The 27945-nt window shown below is 44.8% G+C and overlaps 1 protein-coding gene across 3 annotated transcripts; it reads left to right on the forward strand.

Moving 5' to 3' along the window:
• Positions 1-302: 302 nt before the first annotated feature.
• On the forward strand, positions 303-26060 carry LOC119173956 (carcinine transporter). 3 transcript variants are annotated; one of them, XM_075895016.1, is made up of 10 exons: positions 305-879; positions 6859-6962; positions 7654-7808; positions 9515-9683; positions 11348-11474; positions 14642-14754; positions 16840-17054; positions 19654-19832; positions 21530-21693; positions 24327-26060. In XM_075895016.1, exons 1-10 carry the CDS (start codon positions 484-486, stop codon positions 24412-24414), a joined length of 1710 nt encoding a protein of 569 aa, XP_075751131.1. In that variant the 5' UTR covers positions 305-483; the 3' UTR covers positions 24415-26060. The 3 variants fall into 3 exon arrangements, with proteins under 3 accessions (XP_075751132.1, XP_037280634.2, XP_075751131.1); XM_037424737.2 differs by lacking the exon at positions 24327-26060 and having other exon boundaries at positions 304-879; positions 21530-22359; XM_075895017.1 differs by lacking the exons at positions 7654-7808; positions 24327-26060 and having other exon boundaries at positions 303-879; positions 11385-11474; positions 21530-22359.
• Positions 26061-27945: the final 1885 nt, after the last annotated feature.

The raw sequence follows: 27945 nt of genomic DNA on the forward strand, positions 1-27945 counted from the left end.
AACATGGCTTACCTTGAAAGGGTGAACGTTATAGTCTGTACCGATGTCGGCTACAGGAAATGCAAGAGCAACAAAAATAATGAAACTACCATAAGTTGCAACACGGCGCATGAGACCTGTCTCTCTCCGTCTCCCCGCCCCTCCTCCTTTTCTCTCGCCTCTCACGTCGGTACGCCGCGTTTAGCCACAATCATAGAATCGGAGGTTTTCTCGTGTTCCCTCACCTTCTCTCTATTTCCCCTTCTCTCATTAATCCTCGCTAGGTCATGCAGCTTGGCTGTTCGCCGCGATAGCAGCAGCGAGGGCACATGGTAACGTAGAGAAGGCGCAGGGACTCAGTTAAGCGCGAATCCACCTACTAGTTTCTATAAGCATCGAATCCCTTTCTATGTTTCTCGATCGCGTTGGTCTCCGTGGTTCAGAGAGGCACACCCCTGCACGTTTACGGGAGCCCCATCGTCCCGGAGTACAGCAAAATAGACAATGGAATTCGAAGACGTCATCGAGGAGCTAGGAGGATTCGGCAAGTTTCAGAAGTTCCTTCTGTGGGCCTTTCTGTTGCCTTCGCAGATACTGTTTCCGTTCTTCTCGATGAATCTGATATTTCTGCTGTCGGAGCCGGACCACGAATGCGTGGTGCCGCAACTGGACGCCCTGGGACTCAACGATTCGCTCTCCCGGGATGTTCGAAAACTGCTCGTCAGTGACGACGAGTGCGAGGTGCTGCCGATGCGTCGTTTCAACTCGACGCTCTTCGCGGACGACTTTAGCGCGACGTCGTGGAACGCGTCATGGTATGTGAATGAAAGTGCGACCAGGCAGCCTTGCGAACTGTTTCGTTACGATGACCTGCACTACGAAGAGACCGTGCCGACGAAGGTAAGAGAACGGTCGTCTTAAGTCCGCGTAATCCTCAATTGTTTCTAACTGCCACTGTCTATCTCTTGCAAAGAAAACTGTTGCTTTTTTTTGTCATGAAACGTTTTGAGCATGGTTTGAAGAAAGAGGGTCTTTTGTTGTCTAGCACGTGCACCTTAAACAGACTTTAGGTCCCTGTTTTGCATGTATGACTCATTCATATGGCTCCGGCAGTGACCCATCTGAGATCGAGGTTGTGAGATGAAGGAGTGTCAAAGGGCCCGTTTAATTTTCGGCAAACCTTGTGCACTCTGAAAACATGCAGGCAAAGGAGAAGCAGAAGCGAGGGGTAGTCTCTCACTTAGTGCAAGCCAAAGCCGGGCAGATCTTTTCATTACCACAAATGACGTTCGCTGTCATGCCTCAGTGAGTCATTAGCAGAATTACTGTGCCAGTTTGCTTCATCACTGTAGTTGTAGAGTTACTCACTGCTCTCGTGAAGTTCATAGTGGCGGCCTCGTTGTTAACTATTGAGCTAAGGGCCAGGAATTAAGTTTACCTGAAATCCCATGTTGACCTTGAGCCGCAGATTTCTGTTATTCACAGTTGTCTGTATCAGCCATTCTGGAGTCGGACTTTTGACGCTCTCTTGCAATACTTCAGAAAAATCTGTTCGAAATTGCAATCATGCCACCGACTGCTTTCTCTGTTTTGTGGGCTGCTACAAAAGAATCATTCAGCCTGCATTTTCACAGTACAGTAGAAAATCGCTTTCGCTGTAACGTGACAATGCCTCTAGAAGGTGAATGTGTTTTAGAGAAAGTGTTATCATATTTCTCTATGTCCTTCTGAAATTCGGTCCACGTTCTTTTTTATGTGTCAGCATTTTCTGTGACAATTTAGTGAAACGTAGTTATAAAATGAGGTGCACAAATTGACACATACACAAACGGTGGAAATGGAACGAGCTCGTTCATCTATGTACCCTTATATGCGCTTTATTTTGCAGAAACATTTGCTCGTTTAGTGTGTGCATATAGGGTAATTAGCAACAGAAAAAACAATAACCTACTTCAATCATTTCTCTTCTTTTTGCCATAGTTTTTTTCATTAACTTGTCGTCTGAGTTTCCAATTTCATTTCATTTCATTTATTTACTCTCAATGCCGTAAGGCGTTACAGAGAGGAGGGGTACAATATTAAACAATCAAGAGAAAAAGACAACAGCGGAGTGGTTACAAAAAGTGATTGCTGACAGTGGACCTGAAGTGCGCAGCGTCGCTGATGGAGACGATGGAGGCTGGAAGGCGATTCCACTGCACGCTGGTCATTGGGACAAACGAGTTCAGGTAGAGGTTTATTCGGGAGTTTGGCACACCAACTTTTAACGGATGATCAATGCGGGATGACACGTATGATGGAACTGAAAAAAGGGATTGTTTTAAGGTCTGATTGGTGTAAAATATTTTATTGAAAACACATAGGCGGGATATCATACGACGGGTTGCATTGATTGCACCAATGCATATGTATCCGTCATTTAGAGACAGCAACTTGGTTACAACAAATTCGGAATTTGTTCACAAGTTCTGCAACACGCTTAGAAGCGTAGCTCTTGGTTTGTGGATATAGCAAACAGTTTCACCACCTGGGTTTGGTATGAACATTGTATATCACCTTTGTTTTGCGTGGGAAGAAATTTAGTACAATGTTATAAACCAGTTCCATCTAGCACTGAACAGCAGAGTTTGTTATACAATTACTTACTTCTCAGATATATACTGAAATAGCATCATGATTTTAACGTCATCTCAGTGCTTGCCTTCACCGCTGAATGTAAATTTCGTTGCGCCTGTTAAACAGACAAAGAAGCAACGTTGTATACATTCAGTCCATGGCGGCTTTCTGCAACATCCGCATGCAGTTGAGGACGATAACCCAACGAACGGTTAGCCGTAATTAGAAAACATACATCCAAAACCTGTGAAGCACTCTGCCACAACATACAAGAAAAAAAAAGTAAAGAGACGTGGCTTAATGCGTCTCACTATTTTACTTATTGCCGTGGGCCCCAGCCTAAATAACTCCGGCGTTTATTTATAGATAATCCACAACACGTGACGTCAGCCATTTTTGAATCTCCACGAGCATAGCTCTTGCATGTTCTATAGCGTCGTCAAAAGCGGAAAAAGTGCAGGCATTACATTTTGCAGAGCCACGTTTCCATCAAATTTGGCAAATAGCAACAGGTGCGCGAAGGGCACCCTCTTGTTGAAGATGAGAAATTTTCTTTTTATTTCGCTACAGCTGTAAGGCCATCTCTTCTCTGTCACATCTGTCTTGTACTTTGCATGTAACTGAAAGGTTTATTTGAGTTCACTGACCTCGCTCCAGTTTTAGATGTCAGCTGCAGTACATGGCATCTGCCAATCAGCAGTGACATGATCGCGCTTTTAAGGTCCAGTATTTTTGTTTGGTTAACTGCATGAGCTCACTTGCTATCTTTGCAATCGCTCGACTAACGGATGACACTCTCGTTTCTCTGGCAAGCGCTTCCTGTCGGGAACTTCCACTTCTCTGAATATTTTTACAAACGTGTTTAAAAAGCACAGGTTCATCGCATGGGCGAAGCGATCAATGCGATAGCAACAACTTAAGATGTTGTACCAAGTATGGATGGCAGCGAAAAATTTCGGGTTTGATCTCACGTAACTTCACAAAACGATAGTGTAAGAAAATGCAGCCACCAGCCACTCAAGAAATAAAGGTAGTTTACGCACAGCCTCTTCGCCCTGAGAGCACAGCCCGTAAAAGGGTATGCTATCCGCCCGCTGACGCCTGCCGAGATAGTGTGAACTTCCGTGATCGCAACCCCACCTTCGGGATCATCGTTCACAGTTGCTGCTCGGGTGACACCCCACACCTACCCCCTGGATCCCTTCATGCTTGCTCAACACGGGCAGGGTGGTTTCCCTATGCTCGAGCAGCATTCGATGGCACGCCTAACACGCGGGAGGATGTTATGCGCCTCACGAGCGACGAAGATGAACAGGCTCGTTTGATCGCTGCTTCATCCGCGTTTATCATCCCAGCTCGTGCGCTTGTACCCGCGGATAGAACATGCGATGCGCGGGCGAGTGTTATCAATTTGAACTTTTATTCGGAGCATTACGGTGAGGACTAAAAGCCGTCGAGAGTGTCCAACTATAAAATAAAACTAGTGCAATAATGATGGTGCTTTTTCAAGTGAAGAGTTATGCTGAATACATTTGGTGTCGGACAATAGCTTCACTTTATAGATTGATATGTGGGGTTTAACGTCCCAAAACCACCATATGATTATGAGAGACGCCGTAGTGGAGGGCTCCGGAAATTTCGACCACCTGGGGTTCTTTAACGTGCACCCAAATATGAGCACACGGGCCTACAACATTTCCGCCTCAATCGGAAATGCAGCTGCCGCAGCCGGGATTCGATCCCGCGACCTGCGGGTCAGCATCCGAGTACTTTAGCCACTAGACCACCGCGGCGGGGCATAGCTTTACTTCAGATAAGTGCCTATTAACTTACAAAATATCTGATGAAAATTAACTTAATGGGTTTATTCCAATAGCAGATGGTTTCCCTTGAGCAGATGGAATTGTTGTGGCACCTGGCAGAGCAGCACTACGCCCTTCGGCAGTGCGACAAAACGCAAGGTTGAACTATAGTGAACTAGACCAACATCTTGGTTCTAGTTCAATATAATTAAACGAAGGAGAACACCACGGTACACGAACGCCGACGTGCAGGCACCGCTGCTAAATCCCCAAGTCAATCATTGGGGTCACTTCCAGTTTTTATCTGTCAAAGGTCAATGGAGTGGAAGGCATCGTCATTTACCTGTGTAATGTTTACGATGTCAACTCGCTACCATAAAAAGCACTTACAAAGGAAACTGTCTAGCTAACAGATAGAGCATTTCAATTTCACTCCATCTGTCATTCAGTCTTGAATTTGCACAATATTCATCGACCAAGCATGCAGACGTAGAGTGAAGCATTTCTATACGACCATTCTGAAGCGTAAATTTATTATATTTTCTTCCTTGTTAATATTTACTTGTTTTTAACTACACATGCCAGCAGGTTATACAATACAGCCAAACGTCCACTCTGATAGGCTAAGTTATTAAGCAAGAAGTTTCGCGTAACATCACTTGATGTGCATTTGCGTGCACGTTTTGCTCATATTCACCGTAATAACGTAGCACCTAAGGGTCCGATTTTGAAGCCGAAGACACATGTTTTACTACAGTCGTGATGGCATCATTTAGGTGAGAGTAGGTGCAAAAAAAAACTGTTTGCTTAGATATATATGAGAATGTTAGCACAATTATTTCAGAGTCCAAATAATTAATATTAATTAATAATTTATACAGAGCATAATTAATACAGAGTCCAACTCTTTACTGTATGCCTCATAGCCGTATCAATGTTTTGGCACAATAAATCACCATAACTAAAACTTTATTAGAGTGCTCCTTAAGTTGATGCAGGCGGCTACCAGTATTTATGCATTTTAACATTTTACGCAACGCGCACAACAATATCAAAGCTCCCTGCTCCCTGGCGAGAATGACGGTGCGGCGCGAAGCTGCCAACTTGAAGTGTTTTCTTCAAGTGACCTTGAATCCTACCAAGGTTACTTTCCGCCTGCTTTTTACGTCACTCTCACTCTTTTCTGTTCTTTGGTTGCGCTCTTCCGAAGGGGCATCGAGGCATTTCGTATTCCTTGCAAGCGTCGTTAGCTGAAAGCGCGCAAGCGAATAAGTAATTGCCCGCGTTCCTGTCGCTGGTTCTTAGAAAGCCAACTCATCTTTGTACGTGACGCCTACGACTCGTACGCTTGTGCCGCTAGAAGGAAGCTACAAGAACAAGCTAGGCGTGAACCTGAACCAGGGGGTCTCATTTTTCTTAAATAAACTTTTATTTCATGTGACGAGAGGATTGTGAATATATCGCGCTGCGAGCATTTTCCTCAAGAACAGATATTTTACACATGTTATACGGTGCTGGCATTATTGCAACCGCAGCATCGTGTCATGAGTTGCACAATGAAAGTGGTTGCAGAGCTGTAAAGAACACTTACAAAAGTGGATATGCGTTTGCTCAGAGAACAGCCTTCCAATTCTTTTAATCAACCATGTTAATAACACGGCAATTGTAGGTCTCAACACGCGTGTATCTATTAGGATAAGTAGACAAAATGTCATGTCGTACCATTGCTTACATCATATTTGGGTTACACTTTACCCATAATCATTGGCGCGTGTGTGCTTAAGAAGCAATAAAGAGCCGCAGCTGGGACGTGGTCATTTTACTTGTATTTTATGTCCGGAGAGAAAGAAGTGAATGTTTATTTTTTGAAACAGAGCTCCGAGCGATGCACGGTGTCACCCTGAGGTGGGAGGGCTCCTTAGTCCAGGAACCCTGTGGCTTTTACTGCCCTCTTGGCCCTGGCGACGAGTTGTTGTTGGTCTGCCAGGTCCTCGAGGGCGAGCTTCGCCTCCCACGTTTCGGTTAGGTCTTCGTTCGTCAATCCTCCTTCATCAAAACACATTTTTTTCTCGCTCCTAATGCGCAATTTTTCCCGTTTAACTTAGTTACGAACTTGGTTTTTCTCCTTGACTGAACACTTTGACGGACATTACAGTATGATTGTGAGAAACACCGTAGTGAAGTACTTCGTTAACTTCGTTCATCTGATGTTTTTTAACGTGCTCTAGCATCGCAATAAATACGGGCCTCCACAATTTCGCGTCCTCCGAAACGTGACTGCTTCGGCCAGGATCGAACCAGCGACCTTGAAGTCAGAGGCCGAGCAACGTAATCATGGCTCCACCACGGCGGAAGCTCTGACGTGCGATGTGTCTACATATAAACGATAAAATTACCATGCCTTAAGACAGTCGTGCTGAAATTTCAGAGACAAATTTTATTCTTTTCCGATTCCCGACAGTGGGATTTGGTCTGTTCTCACGGTCACCTCCCAAGCCTGGTGTACTCCATAGCCACGGCAGGAAGCGTCATTGGAACTGTCATCATTGGTGCAGTGGCTGACAAGTGAGTACTGCATAGTGATATAGTGTGCAATTTTACGCTTATCTTGTTATACAGGATTGCGGCAGAGTTGCTTGGTTACTGCAAGTTACCTGTTTCCAAGAGCACTATAAGGGCCACATACATATTTGGTACTATTGACTGCATATTTTTTCTTTCCTTCTCTACCTTCCTATACAAACAAAATTACAGAAACATAAACGATAAATCGCCAAAATTTCGCATTCTGGATCATGTCAGATTGTTCACAGCATGGCGTTCTATAGATAACAAAAGCACACAGCGAAGCATTGTTGCTTTCCACAGTTAAGTGCCACACAGTACTATAACATTGTTAATTATTATAATATAGGACCCTATTTTGAGCCCATTAGCAAACACATAAAAGCAGGTCAGTTGCGTTTACTGTGCCGCGATTACGTCACTGCCAGAACAGCACTCTACACCAGAAATTTAATTTTCGATCCACATTAGTTGGCCATATGCGACGTCTTTTCCGAGTTGAATTTGTACATCTCAATCTTCCGTCTCAGCACAACCTATACCGAATGCACGACGAAGGCCTGTCTCGGCGATCTCTAACTTACCCTATCTTGTGTGAGCTGACCCAGCTTCATGTCGGGGAACCTTTTAGCATCTTTTCTGTGGTTTCTAACGACGACACTCAATCTCCGTGGTGCACGTTTTACCGCAGGTACGGCCGCAAACCAACCTTCTTCGCAATCGTGGCGCTAGCGGCGTTCTCAGGCTTTGGCGCCGTACTGTCTACCAACTTCACCATGTTCGTCGTCATGCGCTTTATCAATGCTCTGTTGGACCCGCAGATCGACCAGGTGCCCTACATCATCAGTGAGTCCCATACGGTGCGTTCGGCTTCTGGAGCGCGCTTGATGTCCTACACAGATGTGCGTCACAAGTCTCTGTTAAGAGTCTGTTGACAGTTAAAGGCACTTTATGGAACAAAAAGATACGTTGTACCTATCTCGTGAATGTTTCAAACAAGAAACCCTACAGTTTGCTCGGCCTGCCGAGGCTTCAACGGAATACCATAAGGCGTACAAGAAATAAAAAAAGCCGGGGATTTTCTTCTTTACACTAATGCAAGTAAAAAAAGGTTGAATTATCTAATCAAGAAAAATGCGAAGATCTACCATGATTTCTGCTTTATTGCCGTGTTCTGGGCGGAGGAACATAAAGGAACGATATCAGACGAAACTATGATTCTAATAATTTTTTTTGATCACACAATCCCGACTCATTGTTATGTAGTGTACAATTGATTGTAAACTCAGGTGATGATATTTTGCATCCATGTGTTGACTTCAGTAGTGTGCAAACAATGCGGAAGTCATCTATGAAATCCAGACAAAATGAAATCGCGATGAAAGTACTGTCCGGAGCAAAAGTTTGCGGAATCTGCAGTAAATGGCGGAGTGGCGCAAAACTGCACACCTGCGCCGCCTACCGTGAAGTAACATGGTGTCGAGTATATCGGTCACGGCTTCCGAGATTACATCCGGCAACGCCGCATTGTCTGAAAGCGCCCCTGCTAATCGCCGAGGCCGCAGTCGATATAGCCTCAACACCATGCCTCGTCATGGTAGGCGGCGCAGCATTGCTGTTTCCCGCCGCTCCGCCACGTGCTGCAGATCCCGCAAACCTTTAGGCCGCGTTCACACTGAGCATTCCGGCCGCCGAAAGTGCTCCGAATCCGGTTCGGCGGCGGCGAGATTCGCCGAAAGGGCCCTCTCCACGCCGATCGCTCTCGGACCGATTTTTGCGGCGTCTGCCGCCGAATCGGTCCCCGCGGACCAATAGGAGCGCTAGTCAAGGAATTTTGAAAAATGGCGGCCAAGCCCTACTCACTTGTTATGCTGCAGTGCACGTAACTGAATGTTGAAACCAACAGGAGTTTAACTTACTCTGTGCCTACTTCGCCTCCGTATTTTGTGAAAGAGGTGACCGAGCTTGCTGTTGGCGTGACCGAGCTTGTTGCGGTCTTGCAGAGCAAAACGAACCCACCAACGCCGCTGGCATCGGTAGTTTTTCTGCTCTTCGTGCATTACAAGAGAGCCACTTGCCAGCAATGTAAGCAGTACTGTCTTTTCTTGCTTCTTGCGTACGAGAATCGTCGAAGTATGCACCACCGGATAGCGTAGTAGCGTTTGCGAGCCTCGACAACAACCGGGTGACAGCGCATCCATCCCGCGTTCGCCCCGTAGTAGATGGCATAATCGGCGGCGCGGGCCGCGTCCAGTGCGAATGACGCTATGTTTCGGCGGCAGGGGAATTTCGGTCGCTGTAGAAAGCGGATGTTTCAGTGTGAACTAGGCCTTACTGCCGATAGCAGGTCGATGCTTAGGCGCAATAAGTAAACCTTGTAAGCAAGGTTTGTTGGCCACGATACATGATCACTATGAAAGGTCAGCAGAAGCTGCGCACTCGGTCTTTTCCAGTCTGTGCTACTACATCGGCGTTCATTTTTATTACGACGTCGCTGCATCGAGTACTTCGTTGTATTTGAGTTTGACTTACTTTACTGTGTTTGGCCGCAGTGTTGGAACTGGTGGGTGCCAAACAGCGCACCCTGATGCTGGGCGTGGCGTGCATGGGCTGGACGCTGGGCATGTGCCTGCTGCCTCTGGTGGCATACCTGAGCCGCACGTGGGTGCTGCTGGCAACAGTGTGCGCCTCGTGCGCGGTGCCTCTCTTCTGCTACATCAGGTGAGTGACCAAGCCTTCGGAGGGTTCTTACAGGGAGCTGTTTCAGACTAACGATGAAGATAATGCCAAAGGTTTCAAAACGTTTAGACTCGTGCCTCCTTTTTAATGATTCTTCGTTACTATAGCTATAGTAACGAAGAATCATAAGATAGGGGGGCACGAGCCTAAACGTCAGCGAGAGCTAAGAAAAGACTTGCAAGGTATATATATACATATGTCTTGCAAGACTTTTCTTAGCTCTCGCCGACTCTCACTTCGGCCTCTTCTTCGGAAGCATAGGCGCTTTTAGCCATTTTGGAAGATCTAACTCCCGATAAATCGGCACCCCCTTTATAACACATGACGCCTGAGTCCATCCTCAGCTCAAAAAGCTTTTAAAGCTTTATTACGTTTTTTTTTTGCGAGAAACTGCCTTTAGGGACAGACCTTAGTGCCGTACTCTCTTTTATTTTGTTTTTGTTCATTCGCTATGTTTCGTCTTCTCTCTCCTCCTTTGTATAATCTTTTATCCCCGTTAACCGCTTCTCCGGCACAGGGTAGCCAGCCGGTCTCAGAACTGGCTAACCTCCCTGTCCTTCCACTTGACTCTTTCCGCCTACTCCCCTAGCTGACCCGCTTCCCTTTAACAGCTGGGTTCTGGCCCGCTTCCCTCCGAGTATCACCCTCACCGCTCTTAGCGAGCTTCTCACCGATTAGCCCTTTCCACCGAGCCTCATCTTCGTCACTTCTGGCAAGAAGCTCAGTCTTTCCGTCTAACCTCTCTCAGCCCGGCGAAGCCACCCCCCCCCCCCCCCTGGCGAGCGTCATGTTCAGCACACCGTAAAGCAAAGGGTCAACGAAAAACGCCGTTGCCGCAAAAAAAAACAAATAAATAAATAACGCTCAGAAGCAAAAGCATAAACCGCATACCCCAAATCATTACCGCAACTTGAAAGCTATATTTGTTTTGTAGTTTCCAGCAGTTTCTATCTATATGGTAGTAGGTTAAGCTGTATAGTACGAGGTTCGAGTGTCTTGTCCTCAGTCGGCTGAAACCCCGGAGGCGTTCACTTGACTTCCGTTTGTTCCCTCATACCTCCCTAATACCATAGAGTTTTCTAAAATTAACTAGAGAGGACTCTGGTGCTGCGATCATTCGGCGACCTTGGGAATGATGGGTAGTACGCACATTTGCCAATAGTCTTCGTACTTGCGGACGGCAAATCGTACTTGCGGCTTCATTTATCGCTGTGTTTCGGTTTTGTTTGAAAGAAAGATTCAACCCTTTTGAACTTAGTGACCCAATTTGGAAAGGTAAGTCTAAAAGAATAAGATGGTGAAGCGCAACCGCTGAACATTTGCTAATATTTGTTTCGTGAGAAAACAGCTCCAAACCACACGAACACACACGGAGCCAAAAGCAGGCCAGAAGTACGAATATTAGACAAATGTGTGTACTACCCATCATTCCCGTGCTCGCTGAAGCGCCGTGCGTTTCAGCTCCCATAAACACTAGCACCAGAGTTTCCTCTAGTGTATATTAGGAAACTCTATGCCTAATACGGCTTCCTGATAACTTTTTCTTTTTGCATACACCACTGCAAGAGGTGTACAGGCACCGGCCACGGGTGTTTTGCCTGCACTTTATCTTCCGTCATTGACGGACCCACGCATGTTCGTTATAGGGTCATCCCCGAATCTCCACGGTGGCTCTTGTCGCAGGACCGGCTCTCTGAGGCATCGGCTGTTCTGCGCCGCATCGCCTTCCGAAATGGTGTCGAGCCCCCGATCGACCTCGACCTGAAGCTCAAGGTGAGTGCCTTCCGTCCACCTATGCAGCAAGCGGCGATGAAAAGTCCTTGGAACAACGGGTGTCGATGGGCCAACGTTTAGACAAGCCGAGTGTCTTCTTCAAGGTTGTAGTTGCACGGCGTGTTCCGCGTATTTTCCATCTCTCGAAGATTCTAGCTTTCTGTGAACTTCTACACCCAATGTCAGAAACCAAGAACGCATGTTTTTTTTTTTTTTTAAAGGGTTGAAGCTCCCTAGGCTCTCAGGCTCTCACACTGTTCGTTGAAGCCGTTGTCGTAGCCGTCGAGCCGAAACACAGGTGTTACATATACCATACATACAGCGTTTCTAGTGCGTATATAGGTTTAAAATAAACTATACTCTGACCGTTCATACATCCATCCATATATCTGTCCATTCGTTCATCCATGCGAGCATCTGTCCATCCGCCCGTGCGTGCGTGCTTGCATGCGTTCGTGTATCTGTCCGTCCGTTCGTGTATATTTGTCTATTTATCCGTCCATGCATCTCTCCGTCCTTGCGTCCATTCATCCTTTATACTATGTACGGCGGCTTCAACGTAGACATCATGGACCTCAGGTCCTTGCTCCTGTCCATCACCAGCATTCACTTTCTTTTACTGCGAAAGTCTTCGATGCATGATCAAACGCGAAATGTGGCCGTTGGCGTTAACACCAGTAATGTAAAAATCATATCGTAACGCCCCAACATGACGTGAATGACGTTCCCACGTGACATCATAGCTTGGTGAAAGGTACGCCGTTCCCAGAAGCACTAGATAAAAAACCCGTCGGATGCAGAAAGCCCTGATGAGTGGACGGTTGGGATTTGGGCTGATAAATACATTACTATCAGAAGAAAAGGAAGGAGGCTCTCACCTTCAAGCTATATTGGGGGAATGCATGATGGACCCCGTGAGTTTTTAACTTGTATATTTTTTTCCAGAACAGGCCGATAGTAAGACTGACCATCCATCTCTCAGACGAAGAACAGCCCATGAAACCAACCACTTTTATTGAATATGTGTTTGCACAGAAACCATATACGTGTGCACGGGGGGGGGGGGGGGTAAGGGGGCAGATTCTTCTTCCCCAGCACTTAAGAAAGAGAGGGGCGCTACAGCAAACCTTCACCCTTCCCCTCCCCTGCGCACGCCTATTACAGATACATCTTTTAACCTCTGTCAGCATAAGCAAGTGACCGAACTCTTAGAGAAGGCTACACTTCGTTGACCCTAAGAACTTATTCGTAGTTCAGAAAAAAAGATAGAACCATTTATTTCTATTAGCTGATTCACGGACACGAGCCACCTGTTTCACGACACTGCAGAGCATTGGTGAGGTGAATCATCGACAAGCTCGACCATTTCTTAGACGGCACGAATATTTCTAAATTCAACTGAAATGCTCGATTCCAGTGGCAAGCATTCCATCTCGTTTAGTGGGTAGTTTTTACCAATACTAAAGTGTTACTTTTGTTATACAACCATGTCTGCCGTGCAAACGGCATATATCCCTAACCTAATGGCCGCATAGGTTTTTTTTTTTTCAACCTATGATATCTTACTTTTTAGCCATACAGCAACCACTAAGTTCGGTGGAATTCATAATGACGTAGAAATTACTGAACGAAATAGATTTATTTCATCAAGAGAATCAAAATCAAAAAGGCATGGATGCAATATTCAAAGCTCCGGATCTCATGGGTCACTTCTTCTCCATGATGTCATGGTTGACCACACACCAATTTATGGATTGCAATAAAGCGTCGAGCAGGTGAAAATTCCAGCGGTCCAAGTGCACGTACATCGCCAACAGGATCGGAATGGGATGGTGGTTTCGAGAATACGCAGACTCCCGTCCGGTTATACGGGGCTCTAAAAAATGACGCTACGCGCGGCCAAGCGCCACGACCACCTGACATTTGCGATAGAGCGAGGTTTCGAAAGCTCGAACAATATAGAGTAATGCCCCTGCGGGAAACCGATTGTCGGTCGTTCATTCGCGGCGCGAAAATGGCGTGACCGTGTGCACATGTTAATCTGCTTGAAGACTATAGTCTGTGTGAAGCGGCTGTAGCGCGAGAGCTGGCAGACGTTCTGGCGCGCTAATGACGTACGACCGACCTGAAGCCCGACATTTTATTAGAACGTCTTGGTTAATTCTGAATACGTGCAATCACACGCACACTGCAGTTTGAATTGCCCTTCCTGAGAAATTATATTGTTGCGTCAACAGCGAATACCTTGGCTAATCAGGTACCCGACCGTATCAGCGGCGTAGCATCCACGTCCAATCGTACACGATGCTGGAGTTGCTCTTCCTTTCAATGTAAAAAAAAAAACGCTAGCTTCATAGACCCAAGTACCACTATAAATAAAAAAATACGTAGCAACATCACCCCCATCAACCCCACGTGAGATGTGTGAATATTAAAGGTTATATTAACGCCTGTATTATACTTCGCACTGGGAACACGAATACAAAAGGTCAGTTCTTTCTCCCACTCAATAAACATGCCACAGAATTCTATTATTATTATTATTATTATTATTATTATTATTATTATTATTATTATTATTATTATTATTATTATTATTATTATTATTATTATTATTATTATTATTATTATTATTATTATTATTATTATTATTATTATTATTATTATATGCAAGAAGAAAGACCCGATCTTTCTGAAAAGGCCTCAGGCACTCTATAGTGCGCCTCGGAGAGAGTGATCATTTATAAGGCCTTTTAAAATAGTTTAATAACAACCCGCACTAGAAGTCAACACACTGAAAACAAGTTTAGTTTCTCGAGTATTTTGTGTACCAAGAACAACGTAGCTAGTGTTAGTGCTGCTGATAATTCGTAGCTTAAGAGGCAGAAGACACGTAAATATTTTTTGCGGCCAATTTCGTCACCAGCTACATGATTCCTGAACTGTGAACACCAGACCTGCGAACGGTAATAAGCACGAATAAATGTTGTTCGGCGGTCAGAAGCTTGTGTGTGTAATCAAATGTATGCTAGCGAATCAAACTCACTCTGTCAGGAACTTGTCTGCATGCATACATACTCAGCCGGATCAATCTACTTATTTTGCAATCTACCTAGCCACCTAGGGATTGCATTCTGCTTCTATCAAGATGTTTCTTTTCCCTTCAGAAAGTTCAACGAAGCATCAATGCCGAAGAGGAAGCAGAGAAATCGGGTTCCATTCTAGACTTGGTCACCAAGCCCAAAATACGAAAAAACTTGCTGATACTGACGCTGATATGGTAAGTCTGCACAACAAGACTTTAATAATAAAAAAAATCTGTCCAAATGGGTGTTTCGCATTGACAAGCTCTTAACAAATAGAATAATGAAGAACTTATTCACCGAGAAGGTTACATTTTTTTTTCATTACCAGCGTGGTGCCTTAGCATCTATGGCGTATAGTGCTTGTAGCCGCAAAGTCACTGGTTCGGTTCTCGGGACTCTCGCGCTCCTATTTAATTGGGCGAAATTCAGTTATTCTCGCAATTTTTCTGCGACCATGTGCTTTACAGCTGTACCTACATTTTGGCAGAAATCATATGTCAAACTCAATTACACTTCCATTATGAAGCTCACGATGCGAACAACCCGTTTGAATCACCTTCTTTATCCAGCTCTTCATGTTGCGCACGCATATGTCTAAACTTAATACGCGACATGGTAGCAAAGCTGTGCAAGACTTGCGGTATAATGCTAAGTAAGCTTGAACGGACGCGTATTAAATTCCCCCACGCAGAAGGCACAGTTCTATGAAACAAAATGTTGGAATGCCCCTTCGTACTAAACTTTCGTGCACTTAGATACAGTAGGTGGTCAAAATCAGTGCAGGGTCCACCGACTATATACGGTGTTCCTCATGATCTTCTAGCGATTTTGGCCCATACCATAAAGCCTTCGAAATTTTAGACGAAGTTTTCTGTCATAACTGCGATACATTACCGAACACACAACGAGGCGTCAACATCGTGCAATCACTTTTGTAAAGATGGCTTTTAGCACGTCTTCTTGGCTACCCAACAACAACAACAACAAACACAGAAGCAAGAACAAATGTCGCATGTTACAGGTATACGTCGCACTTTCAATGGTGCACTGCGCGAAAACCGAACCCCTTATTTTTCCGCGTCCACTCGACGATATCAAAAGCGATGTGTGGCGTATGCCCCGGCGTCTGTCAAGGTTCGGCATTGTTTCGTGACAGTAGCGGCGTCAAGCATTGTTTACCGCTACTTATTGTGTGTCACGCTCCCCGACACGGTGAATACGAGATAGGCATACGTATATGTTACCATATCAGTATAAGTCATACAAATATATCCTGGGTGCAAACGGAATACCACAAGATCAGAATCTCCGGCCTTCGAAGACATCTACAAAGGAATATGGTGGCTGAAAAAAGAGAAAACAATAAAACTATGGCGTGCTTTACGTCATGAGTAACACGCATAGTATCGTCAGTGTTCCTTGATGTGTCTGCAGCATGTCGCAAGAACTACTTTATTGTTATCTTTGATTCAATAATAAATACACCTTACAAATAGAAAAGTCTAGCTTCTCCGCAATGTCGACGCAGTGAGTGCTATACGAACGAATTGGAATGTTACATGCATAGGCTATAGCTTTCTTGGATATATCCCACGTAGCTCTAGAAAACACTGGTGTAAGAGGATGTGCCCGTTCCGAGAAGCCAAGCAGTTTTCTTGACGTAGTCTGAACGTGACGTAAGCGGGCCGTCTGCTGATGCTTGCCGAGATAGTGCGCGAGACCGATTTAGCGACCACGCCTAATGGTCAAAGTTCGCAGTTGCTGCTCAAGCAACGCGACCCCTTCCCCAACTGCGGCTCCATTCACGCTCTTCTCCGGACGAAAGGTTGGCGGGACATATTTCTCTCTGCTTGAGAAGCAATCGACGGCAGGTTTTGCTTATGGGATGATTTTATCGGGTTCGCCATCCGTGTGACAAAGATGGCCGATTCCTTTCATCTAGGCTTCAGCCGCACTGCCACGGCCGACGGCAAAGACTCGTCGAAAGTGCCGACAAAAATCATTTAAAATTATATATAGAGTACATTGCTTAACAAACTTTCAGGCCTAAGAAGTTCAACTGGGACCTATTTTATTTGGCAGCAGCTCCCAGCAGCAGCGAAACACGGAAAGGTTTGCAAATACAGCTTCACTGTGAAATACAACTTAGCGATGAAACATAGAAATGAATGCCCTGATATTTTTGCTCCTCTGGCAGATATGTTGCGCACTGTGATATCCGACGTCTCGGTCTCGACGTTGTTCATCATGCAATTTTTGTGTCCGTCCCTGCACCCCAGGTCAGCAAACGGCTGCGCATACAGCGGCCTGCACATCAACGTGACTCACTTGAGCGGCAACGAATTCCTCAACTTTCTCTACCTCGCCCTGGTGGAGTTTCCTGCAAACGCAATTGGCTGGTGGAGCATGGACCGGTTCGGCAGGCGTTGGACAAACGTCTTCTTCGTGCTTCTCACGGCTACCGCCTGCTGGGCACCTGTCGTCGCACCAACGTGTGAGTTCAAACAAGAAACTATAAACAAAGAAACAAACAAACTATAAACAAACAAACAAACAAACAAACTATAAACGAACAAACAAACAAACTATAAGCAAACAAACAAACTATAAACAAACAAACAAACAAACTATAAACAAACAAACAAACAGACAAACGGACAGACAGACAGACAGACAGACAGACAGACAGACAGACAGACAGACAGACGGACGGACGGACGGACGGACGGGCGGACGGACGGACGGACGGACGGGCGGACGGGCGGACGGGCGGGCGGGCGGACGGACGGACGGGCGGACGGACGGATAGACAGACAGACAGACTCCACACAAATTCTAGTCATAGATTATTTCTTACTAAATAGGAAACCGAAGAAAAACAAAGGCCGCCCAGCTCCGCACTTCTTTCAGGCTTGGAAAACCTAATTCGAAGATGTTTTATTAAATACTTTTTCTTTTCGAGAGCCGAACGCGTACAAAAACTCCGCGTGAGGTTTCCACGCGACAGGAAATACATAGATGTTTTGTTCCTACGAACAGCTATGTGCCTCTCGGAGGCGATGCAAAAAAAAAAGACAAGAACATCAGAGGCACCTGGTACTAAAGTTTGAGGGCAATGTCTTTACCAGCTGTTCCTTTCTATAGCACAAAACTGCGCTGATAGAAAACAAAGTTATTTCTATTTCCGTGAGTGTAACATAACCAATACTGCTTCAAATCACCATACTGTTAACTTGCTTTTTTAAAGAGGAACAGGTTGCATAAATTTATATTTAGTACGCATATTCGGCACTCCTGCCCCTTTTGCGTGCTACTTTTCAAAGTTCTGAATTCATTCAAACATACCGATCAGCTGCATCTGGCATAATAAAATCTCCAACGCGATTTATATACAATGTGGATTATTTTCATAGGTAATTACTCTAGACTCCGGAACCCGTCCAATGACCGCACAATATCAAAACTTCATTAGGCTTTATTCGACGTTACAGGAAGTTAGCATGGAAATCTACATTGGCCCTTCTCAACGTTTTGCTTTCAAAGCATAGAATTCTACAGTGACCCTTTTCAACGCTTTGCTTTCAACCTTGCCCTATCACAGAAACAGCAAGCGATAAACTCGGCAGCACATGTGTAGGCGTACGCAAAAGTACGCTGCAGTTAGTCTTTTTTTTTCACTCTTCGTTTCACATGGCTTGAAAAGAAAATTATTGAGAAAAAAAATAATGTTAATGACTTCCCACTCCAAGCGCAACACCCGTCAGTACTTCTGCCTCAAAGGATATTCTCCATTCAAACGCTCTCACAGAAACTGCAAAATTCTGTTGGTTTTCTTTGTAGTTTTGTGCGCCATAATGTCTTTAGAAGTGCTAATGACGGTTGCCAAACTTTTCGCGTAGCTGAACAACGCGAACATTTGAGGACAATACTTTTTTTTTATTTCTCTCTCTCTCTCTAAAACTCGGCCATCCCGGTTGAATGCTCAGTCAAACCCGAGAAAACTTGTGCTGCCCTCGGCTAGCGTAAAATCTAAAAAGCCATGTCTACGCTGCGTTTCACCAGTGCTTTCACATAGTCGAAGCTTTCTGGTAGAACAGAGTTCAATGCAAAGCGTATGGCGTTCGTCTAGGGAAAAAAAAATTCTCCATAACTTCTGCATGAAGCGTTCTATGAAGACAGAAAATATAAAAATTAAAGAAGACGTGGAAGTAAAGTTCTGCGCTAATGCAAAAGTACCGAGATTACGTAATCCTGTCTGCATAAATCAATAGGCTAACAAACAGGTTCACCTTGCTAGGACCAGAGCTTTAATTCCAACTTAGCAAGACCATTGCAGGCTTCCTCTAGATATATACATACATATAAAGTGAACTTTAAATACGATAGTCTTTCCTAAATTTAACTAGGCGGGACACTGGCACTGCGATCGTTCAGACACCGTGAAAATAATGGCTATTAGTACACAAATATGCATCAGGCTTGCGGACTTGAAACGCGCTTGCGGCTTTGGTAATTGCTGCGTTTTGCATTTGTTTCGAATAAAAGAACAGATAATTGTGAACTTCGTGACTCCATTTCAATTCGTGAGCCTAAAACACTAAGGTGGTGAAGTGTGACTGCTGAAAGTTTGCCCGTTGTCGTTTCGAGACAAAGCAGCTTCAGGCCACGCGAAACCGAATGGAGCCAAAAGTGCGAAGATTAGACTAATTTGTGCATGTACTAACGTCATTCCCATGCTCGCTGAAGCGCCGTGCATTGCAGCTCCCATAGACACTAGCGCCAGAGTTCTCTCTAGTATATTTATATATTGATACCATATATATATATATATATATATATATATATATATATATATATATATATATATCACAACAGGTGAATGGCTCTTTATTCTCTTTACATATCACATATCATGATCCAATGATGTACATCTTCGTCATGTGTTTATATCATGATCAATGTGATTTAGCCCATTTCTGGCGGAATAAAGCGTTTAAATAATGCGAATAAAGTAAATAAAAAAACCTATGACGTGCTATACATATCCATTTCGCTTATCTGTGATTAAGCTGTCTGCCCTGCTTACGACGCAGCCGGCACGGCGGGAATCGTATCCTCCGTGGTGGCCAAGTTCTCTACCACGGCGGCGTACATGATGATGTACCAGCAGTCGGCCGAGCTCTTCCCCACACCACTACGTTCCTTTTCGGTCGGAGTACTCACGGCTCTGGCCGCGGTATTCACTGCGTCGGTACCCTACGTCGTCTACCTTGTGAGTACTCGTTGCATTTCAGTTTCACGTTACTTTCCTATAGAGGCCATTACACAATCAACCAGAAACTGGTGGTTTTCAGCGTAATATTGAAGTAGAGAGCATGTTGTTCCTGTAAATAGAAAAAAAAAAAGCTTGACTGTACAAGAATATTTAAGTGCAAAACTAGCCCTATAAAGGCAACTGCTATAACACCCACCAACCGCCAGCGACCATCATTTTTGCATGGTACATGTGTATGGCGTCATGTGGTGCATGGAGCGGAACCCTCGTGTTGTTCTACAGTTTAAGCCACTGCAGATCATTCAAGTTCAATGCCGAGCCGAACAAAGCTAGAACAGCTCGACGAAACGCGCAGACGACCACAGAACAGAATCAATGATTCACCGGCACACAGACGCTGATGTAGCAAACAGGTCATTACGTCATTAGTCCCGAGTGCGCAATTGTTGTCTGGCTCATGTTAATAAAAGCTTTCGATTACAAAATAGGTGCTTGACCAAATGAGCTGAAACATAGCCTCCTCTATAACTTTGTGCCCGAGCGGTCGGTCCCTCAGCGCCGTCCCCCGAGCTATTATGGGATGCGAGCGCTCCTGGCGGAGCGCCGAGGCGCAAAACGAGAGAATGGATGGCAGCTATGGAGAAAAAACCGGCTTTGAGTAACTACCGAAAGGGCAAAAATGAAATAAGGAGGGAGGCATTTTACGATAATTCAAGGGGAAGCGCTTTACTGTTTGAAGCGAGATCGGGTTGCCTTAGAACGCGTAGTTATAAAGCAAGATTCAGTAAAGAAGAAGAACAATGCACATGCTGCGGGAAAGATAAGGAAACGGCGGAGCATGTTCTGATTGAATGTGGAGATATCCACCCAGGTGTACTCCTGTATCCGTCAACTGAGCTCGTAATGGTTCTAAATTCTCTAAAGAATTACGCGGAAGTTTTCCTCGCAAGAGCGAGAAAGATGAATCAGCCACTGAAGGCTGCCGTTGACAACGCCGCGCAAATACTACAGAAACGTGACAAACTCAAGTGCTCGACCCCGGGACATCATAAGAAACTTTTGGAGGTTGTGCTCGTGAAGTTTCTCCGCCCACTTTTTCTGAACTTCGCATAAACGCAAGCGTGCATAGGCCGCGTCGTCTGCTGTTATTATGGGATCGGTGCGGCATCTGGCGGCGAGCGCCAAAACTATAAGGGACGGATGGCGCGTATGTATTTAGCGCTAATGCGCGGGCACAAAAAAATATAGGAGGCTATGGCTGAAATTATGCCAGCTAGTTTGTGAACGCACTTGAATCAGCGCACATAACACAGGTTGTGATCGAAAATTGCGTCTCTCGGATTCTTCAATTTTACTTGCGGTGAAGTAAAACCACAATTTAGGTAGTTGCGAGACTATTCGTGCATTGTGTGCAAAGTATGTTTCCGAGAATTCTTTAGTAATATAATGTTCACTAAAAAATAAAATGTGATCGAAATTCGTCATCGTACCCAGCGTTCACACGTCACTCTGACGTCCCCACTTGAAGTAAATCTGTTCTCTTCCTTTCTCCGAGTTTCCAGTTCTCTCAACTCCAAACGACGTATTATATGATTATTTGTACTTTTCACTGCGTGAGGTCACTGTCTCACTTGAACTGCCGTTGTAATCATCCCTTTTAATATTGAGTGTGACTAACGCTCCACACAATGCAGGGTAGGTATGGCTCATGGATTCCATTTCTTTTCCTGGCTGTGCTGACGACAACCGGTGGAATTGCGGCGGCCTGGCTACCTGAGACGAAGGATTACCCTCTCTGCCAGACGGTTGAAGACGCCGAGAAATTTGGTCACGACCAAAAATTCTTCTCGTTCAACAGGCGAGCAGCAACGCCTAAATCGCAAACAAAATGGCTCGAAGTTAAGCTAACGGGTGCAAGTACAAGCGTGTTAATGCCACGCGTATCACTTCAAGCTTCTCTTGTTGGACGAAATGGGAATGAACCACAAGCTCGTTTCTTTGTTAAGCGCAACCTAACGACGGATATAGACAATGAATCCAAGAAGTTTATGGGGGACATTATTTGTAATCTTTAGCTGTAGTAGCAATTATCCCGTAAATGCATAGTTGTTGGAGTGGACAAAAATCAAGTTTTCCGACGCTAGGGAATGAACGTACTATCTTCGGACAGCGCGTCCGATGCACTACCAATTATTTCGTCGTTAATAGGAAGAAAAATAACGTGGAAAGGTCGGCTTCCACAGAGACCACTTTTCCAATACTACAGATATATTAATAACTAGCGAAAAAAAGATATAAAAATGAAATTAAACATTCCGACGTACCGTACAGAACTCTACAGTACAAAAAAAGTGTTTTCGAGCCCTAGGGCCACTAAAAAAACCGAGCGTACAAGTAACCGTTTATGTTCTTACATTAAAACTAGGTGGTCATAGTACGAGCCTAATAAAAACAAAAACAAGCGCTAGACATTGTTATGTGTAAGTTTACCATGTAGTTACTGCAATAAAACCATAAAGAACAATTCCGGCATCCGTCTGGCATCGGGGCAAAACGTATATCTATGGTCAACGAAGTGAAAAAAAGTGAAAAAAAAAAACCAACCGGCCCAAATAAGCACTTTAGTATATCTATGGGTTTGGACGATCAGTCGAGAAGCCCATTTTAAGAGCCTTGCATTTGATAACGAAAAATTCCGTTAGGTGTGAACAAAAGCTATCATCATCACGATTGCATTAACTCGGCCGTCACGCCCTTTCCTCGTCCTCTTCTTTATTTTTCGCCCCGCTCCCCAAACACGTACGCCGATTGGACCGGCGTGGAATGCAATAACTCGGATGGGCGAGAAAAAAAGAGTACATAGAAAAACAGAAACAGATAGAAAAAATGACTAAGGAAGAAACACGGGAAAAAATGGATGAATCGAGAAAAATGTTACAGGAAAAGAAAGAGAAAGAAGCAGACACACAAATAGAGACAAAAAATAGACAGCAAGAAAGAGAACTAAAGAAAAAAAATGAAAAGATAGAGATAGAAAGAGATATAGAGAAAAAAAAGCTAGAGAAATAAGGCCTACCATAGCCACTCATAGACAGTATACCAAAAAAAAATATCAAGAGTGACGAGTAGGAAGAAGAGGAAAAGAAGAATAGAAGATTAGTAAAACCATGTACAGTATGTAAGGAGGTGGGAAAGGTAAGTTACAGTGAGGAGGAATGATGTGAAGGTGTAGAAGAGGGGAAGAAGAGTGAAACGAAATATATATGGGTGAAGCCTATCATAGCTATGTATAGTATATAGTATAGCTGCTTCCTGTGTAGCTGTCCCAACTTTTTTTTCGTATTGAATTTACTATGAGAAAATAACCCAGTGAAGGCCCAGTTGCACTCGATTGGTATGTGACACAACGGACGAGGTACGGAGGGCATCATATCATTATATATGCGTAAACAATGAACGACCATGCAAAGCACGAGGTTAATCATTAAACTCTGTGAAAACTAGAGAAACGTTCTAGTTTCTCTAGTTTATATATATATATATATATATATATATATATATATATATATATATATATATATATATATATATATATATATATATATATCGACCGTATTTCTTTACTTCCATGAACCTTTCTCCAACATGCCCTCTCGGAGCTTCGCAAAAGCTTGGTTTCATGAATGAAGCAAGTCAAATAAATTGATCTTAAAAAAAATGTCATACCACCACTGACGTGTGAACAAGTAAAAAAGTACCATCACCCCCCCCCCCACCCGTCATTCAAGGAAGGCGCCAAGTGTCTGGCCTGTCCCTTCGTTGTTTAAATTTGCAGCGTTATCGTGAGGCAGGTTTTTGACCACAATGATGACCGAGGACCTCAAACGTCACGTTGAGAAAACCGTTTACTTTTCCACATTTACTCCCGCAAAAAGAAGAACCAAAGGCAGGTCGTATTGAGAAGCACGTCATGGCGTCATTTCATTCACAGCGAAAGCTGTTACGAGATCATAACAGCCGATTTTGGTGCCGTGTGTGTCATCTGCCCCCGCCGTCGTCCGTAGCATCTTTTACGCGAAATTTGAAAAAAAAAAGAATGTTCAAACCAAGCGGGACTTTAATTGAGGCAACTTACGTGGCAGGCAAGTACACTACTGCCGAGCCACGCCCTTGCTTGAAATTCGTTCGTAAAAAAACCCTATACAAGCGTCATGACGGGGCAAGAAAATCGCGTGAACATATGTAATGCAGCGCGGTAGAAAAGTAAAACAATCAAGCATCACAAAACACTGACAGCATAACGACTGAGTCGGTGACGAGACTTCACCCCTCCTTCTCCCCCTTCCTCACCTCTGCTTCAATGGAGAATCGTGTGCACGCCTTTGATAACCGCAGCAGTGCACAAGAATAGATAGTGTGTAACATGTTGTGACGAGCAGTGTCTCCGATGCGTAAACTGACGACATCTTTCTATTCCTGTTTTGTGAACAGGATAAAGAAATCTTCGAAGAGTACAAGACGTGTCGACGAAAATGGCGAGAGGACAGTCGAACTGCAACCACTGCAAGTGGAAGCATGACCGATTCGCCCACTGCTTCACCGTGCTTCTTGTCAATTTCGACGAGAAAGAGCCATCTGTGACTTGTGACAAAACGGCATTGTGGTGACGTTGTTTTGACGTGGCGAAACATGATGACTCATTACACGTGCTTCAACGCTGACGCGCCGTCCCATGCATTCCTGAGCAACATTGTAGCAAAGCACAGAGCTCGTTTCGCAATGTTTTGGGGTTAACCCACTACGACCATCTCGCTAGTCAATGCGTGAGAACACGTATGACTCGATAATTGACGACCTCCTGATAATGCTTATTGTACACAGAGTCATGCAATGAGTGCTAAACTTTGTAAGAGAATAGCGAAACAGACGATTGTTCTCAGGACAAAACTTCTTTTTAGTTAGCGCTTGCCCCTATTGGATCCAGTGTTCTTCCTTTTCGAAAATGTTTTTTTTTTTACTTTTCTCCGGGCATGAGTAAAACAGTTGGTTCAACTTAGCACCCTCACTTAAACATGGAAACAGAAGCAGCTAATTTCTGGTCATGCTTTACCTGTAAATTGTGCGATATGTAGGCCCGTGTTCAAAAGATTACACCACTAACACTGTACTATTCTTTTGCTAGCTAACTTTTGTTCTTCGGTTTTAACGTCCCAAAACCACCATATGATTATGAGAGACGCCGTAGTGGAGGGCACCGGAAATTTCGACCACCTGAGGCTCCTTAACTTGCACCTAAATCTAAGCACATGCGCCTCAAATATTTCACCGCGGCCGGGATTGGATCCAGCGACCTGCGGGTCAGCAGCCGAGCGCCTTAGCCACTAGATCACCGTAGCGGGTGCTAGGAAACATTTTCAGTGGATGTGGCAATTCATTAGTACTTTCCAACAGTTACCATAAAGGTATGGCAACGAGGCAACCAATTACCTAATAAGAAATCACTCATGGCGGAAGATATTGCGAGACAGCAAGCATTGCATGGCATGAATCACGTGGCAGGAATCTGTTCGCCGAAGCCAGCACTTGCCTGTTCTTGCATATAGCCGTAGATGAAAGTGCTGTAAGGATAACGCAGGGGCCCCACTGACACGTAGGACGTCATGAGACTGTGGTGCATAGAGGCTAATTAGCACCGCTAAGTTATCTCACGCTGATAAATTATGCTTATAAAACATCTTTCATACATTTGGTGGAGGAGGGTCTATTGATTATGTCTAAAAGAAACGTGACACTTTATGTTTTTTTTTTCAATTACGTGTGAACACAACAGCGGCGCTATGCTTGCTGATTCCTAAAGTTCGTGAGAGTGACAGATCATCGAGAACCTTCTGGAGACCTGCCACGGTGGTCACGTGGCTATTGCGCTCGACTTCTGACCCGTAAGTACAGAGAAATCGAATACCACACACTGCGGCCGCATTTTCTATGGAGGCCAGAATGCTCGATTCCCGCGTACTTGGATTCAAGCGGGCAAATAAAGAACCCCAGGAGGTCAAAATTTCTGGAGCCCTCCACTATGCGATGTCTCTCAATCATTTAGTGGTTCTGGGACACCAAGCCCCATCTTATTTTTATTCCTCTTAATATTATTGTGAGCATGCTAGGCAAGGAGGCATGACACCAATGGTTCTTACGGGACAAATAAATGTCGTTTCTCTCACTGTCGCTCAACACCTCTTTCTCGAAGTTTCTTAGCCAAACCACGTTTGAGTGATGTCCCTCAATGGCGACTGCTGTAGCAAGCGAACATATATTAGTGTTTGCGTTTATGTGTATTCCACACGGATACTATATTCGTGTTGGTCGATGGTTAAAAAGATCGTTCCAAAGGTCGATTCGTATGACCAAAGCTTGTAGTTATGGTCTAGCTGCCGTTGATTCCTCGTATTTCCATTACGTGACGACAAATGAAGGGTACAGGTGCTGACGCAGTTCCCTACAGCTCAGTAACGGAGATAGCCCGTGCAACCCAACCTCACTCCTGAAAGAGACATTGGAAGAGAATGTTTTTTTTAATTCACAGCATATCCGAGCATTGAATGAGTAGAGCGAAGTGTGCGTCCGTCCGTCCGTTCATCTGTCTGTCCATCTGTCCGTCCGCTCCAATCACACTAGAGCACGCATCGGATGGACGTACGGACGGATACTTGGCCCCACTCTTCATCAATCACTCCGTGGATATCCTGTGAATTTCGTATTATACAAAAAACACTAGCGTCAGCTAGTGATACTACTTCTAAGGACATATACACACAACGCCATCTAGGGTGCGATTCTTAAAGCTAACTAGAAGTGGCTACTACAACAATGTAGTACTACTACAACGATGGAACTTCCCACAGCCTAAAAGCTTCGCCCCTAAAAAAATATAAATAATTTTACGGCAGCATCGAAATACAAAAGATCCTGATCACCTTTGCGATGAATTATGTGTTGATTTTCTTTCTCTCATATTTGCCCATCACGGTGGTCTAGTGGTTATAGTGCTCAACTGCTGAACAGAGATTAGCGCGAATGGCTCTTCGCCACGACGGCTGCATTGCGACGGAGGTGAAATGATTGAGATCCACGCACTTAGATGTAGGCGCACGATGGAAAACCCTGGGTAGTCAAAATTTCCGGAGCTCCCCACACTAATTCCCCTCATAATGGTGTCTTGGTTTCGGGGCGTAAAACGCAAACCGTTATTATTTCGCTATTTTTTTTTAGCAGACGGCTGTATTTTTGCAGCATTGTGAGCGGGCGACGGCGCGTTTGGCGTGTTCATGTGTATCGACGGCGAAAGCAGTAGAGACAAAGACGGCCCGACGCTGCGCTTTTCTGTCCAGCTATATTTCCTTTTCTCCCCTCTTTTTTCCCCATCCACCCTTCCCCTTTCTCAAGGGTGTTCACACATGCCATTGCCCGCGAGCATTGTTCGCTGCCGGTAGCGTTCATAGTTGAGTGCTGTCTTGCAATATTTGAACGGAGTGGTTTCGTAGGCGCCAAAGATGACTGTGGACGTCTGTAGGAAGCATGGATAACACGCCCGTTTCCAGTGATATAAACATCGCCTCATCAAGTTCGTGGCACGGGCGCCAGGAGCGCCACATTGTGAGAACGCGTCAAATGTATCGTTCTACTGGCTTCAACCCATCTTAGCATCCAATCTTTCAAATGAACTGAGTATCACGGGACCGAAAGTTTTATTCAGTACCCTTGTCAAAGCGGCTTTAAATCACATGAATCGTCTCTTGGGAAGCCTCCGAACTGTCTATTAGGTAGTGCTCTGCACAACCTGCAAGTGGATCTTCCTCTTCTCCTCCGAAATAGCGCTGCTCGCACTGAGACTTCGTGCTTTTACCTTGATTGTCGCCGTTACGCATTGTCACTGAGTGACTTCAAGTAAGAGGGTACTAGTACGCTCTATAGTGAAATAAACACCTTATCGGATTGAAGGCGAGTGCTGTGCCCTCACAATTTCGCTCCTCATTCGATGCCTATGGCACTAGGATCCCGTATCCTGCCCTATATCATGGCTCAGGACACCATCCAGCAAACGCCTTCGTGC

This window comes from Rhipicephalus microplus, chromosome 5 (genome assembly GCF_043290135.1).
Source record: "Rhipicephalus microplus isolate Deutch F79 chromosome 5, USDA_Rmic, whole genome shotgun sequence".
In the NCBI taxonomy this organism is placed as follows: Eukaryota; Metazoa; Arthropoda; class Arachnida; order Ixodida; family Ixodidae; genus Rhipicephalus; species Rhipicephalus microplus.

Excerpts from the sequence above, each read along its gene's own strand:
- LOC119173956 (XM_037424737.2), top strand. The coding sequence starts at position 484 with ATGGAATTCGAAGACGTCATCGAGGAGCTAGGAGGATTCGGCAAGTTT. Across the intron at positions 6,963-7,653 it reads ATTGGTGCAGTGGCTGACAA|GTACGGCCGCAAACCAACCT; the intron begins GTGAGTACTGCA and ends GTTTTACCGCAG. Across the intron at positions 11,475-14,641 it reads ACCTCGACCTGAAGCTCAAG|AAAGTTCAACGAAGCATCAA; the intron begins GTGAGTGCCTTC and ends TTTTCCCTTCAG.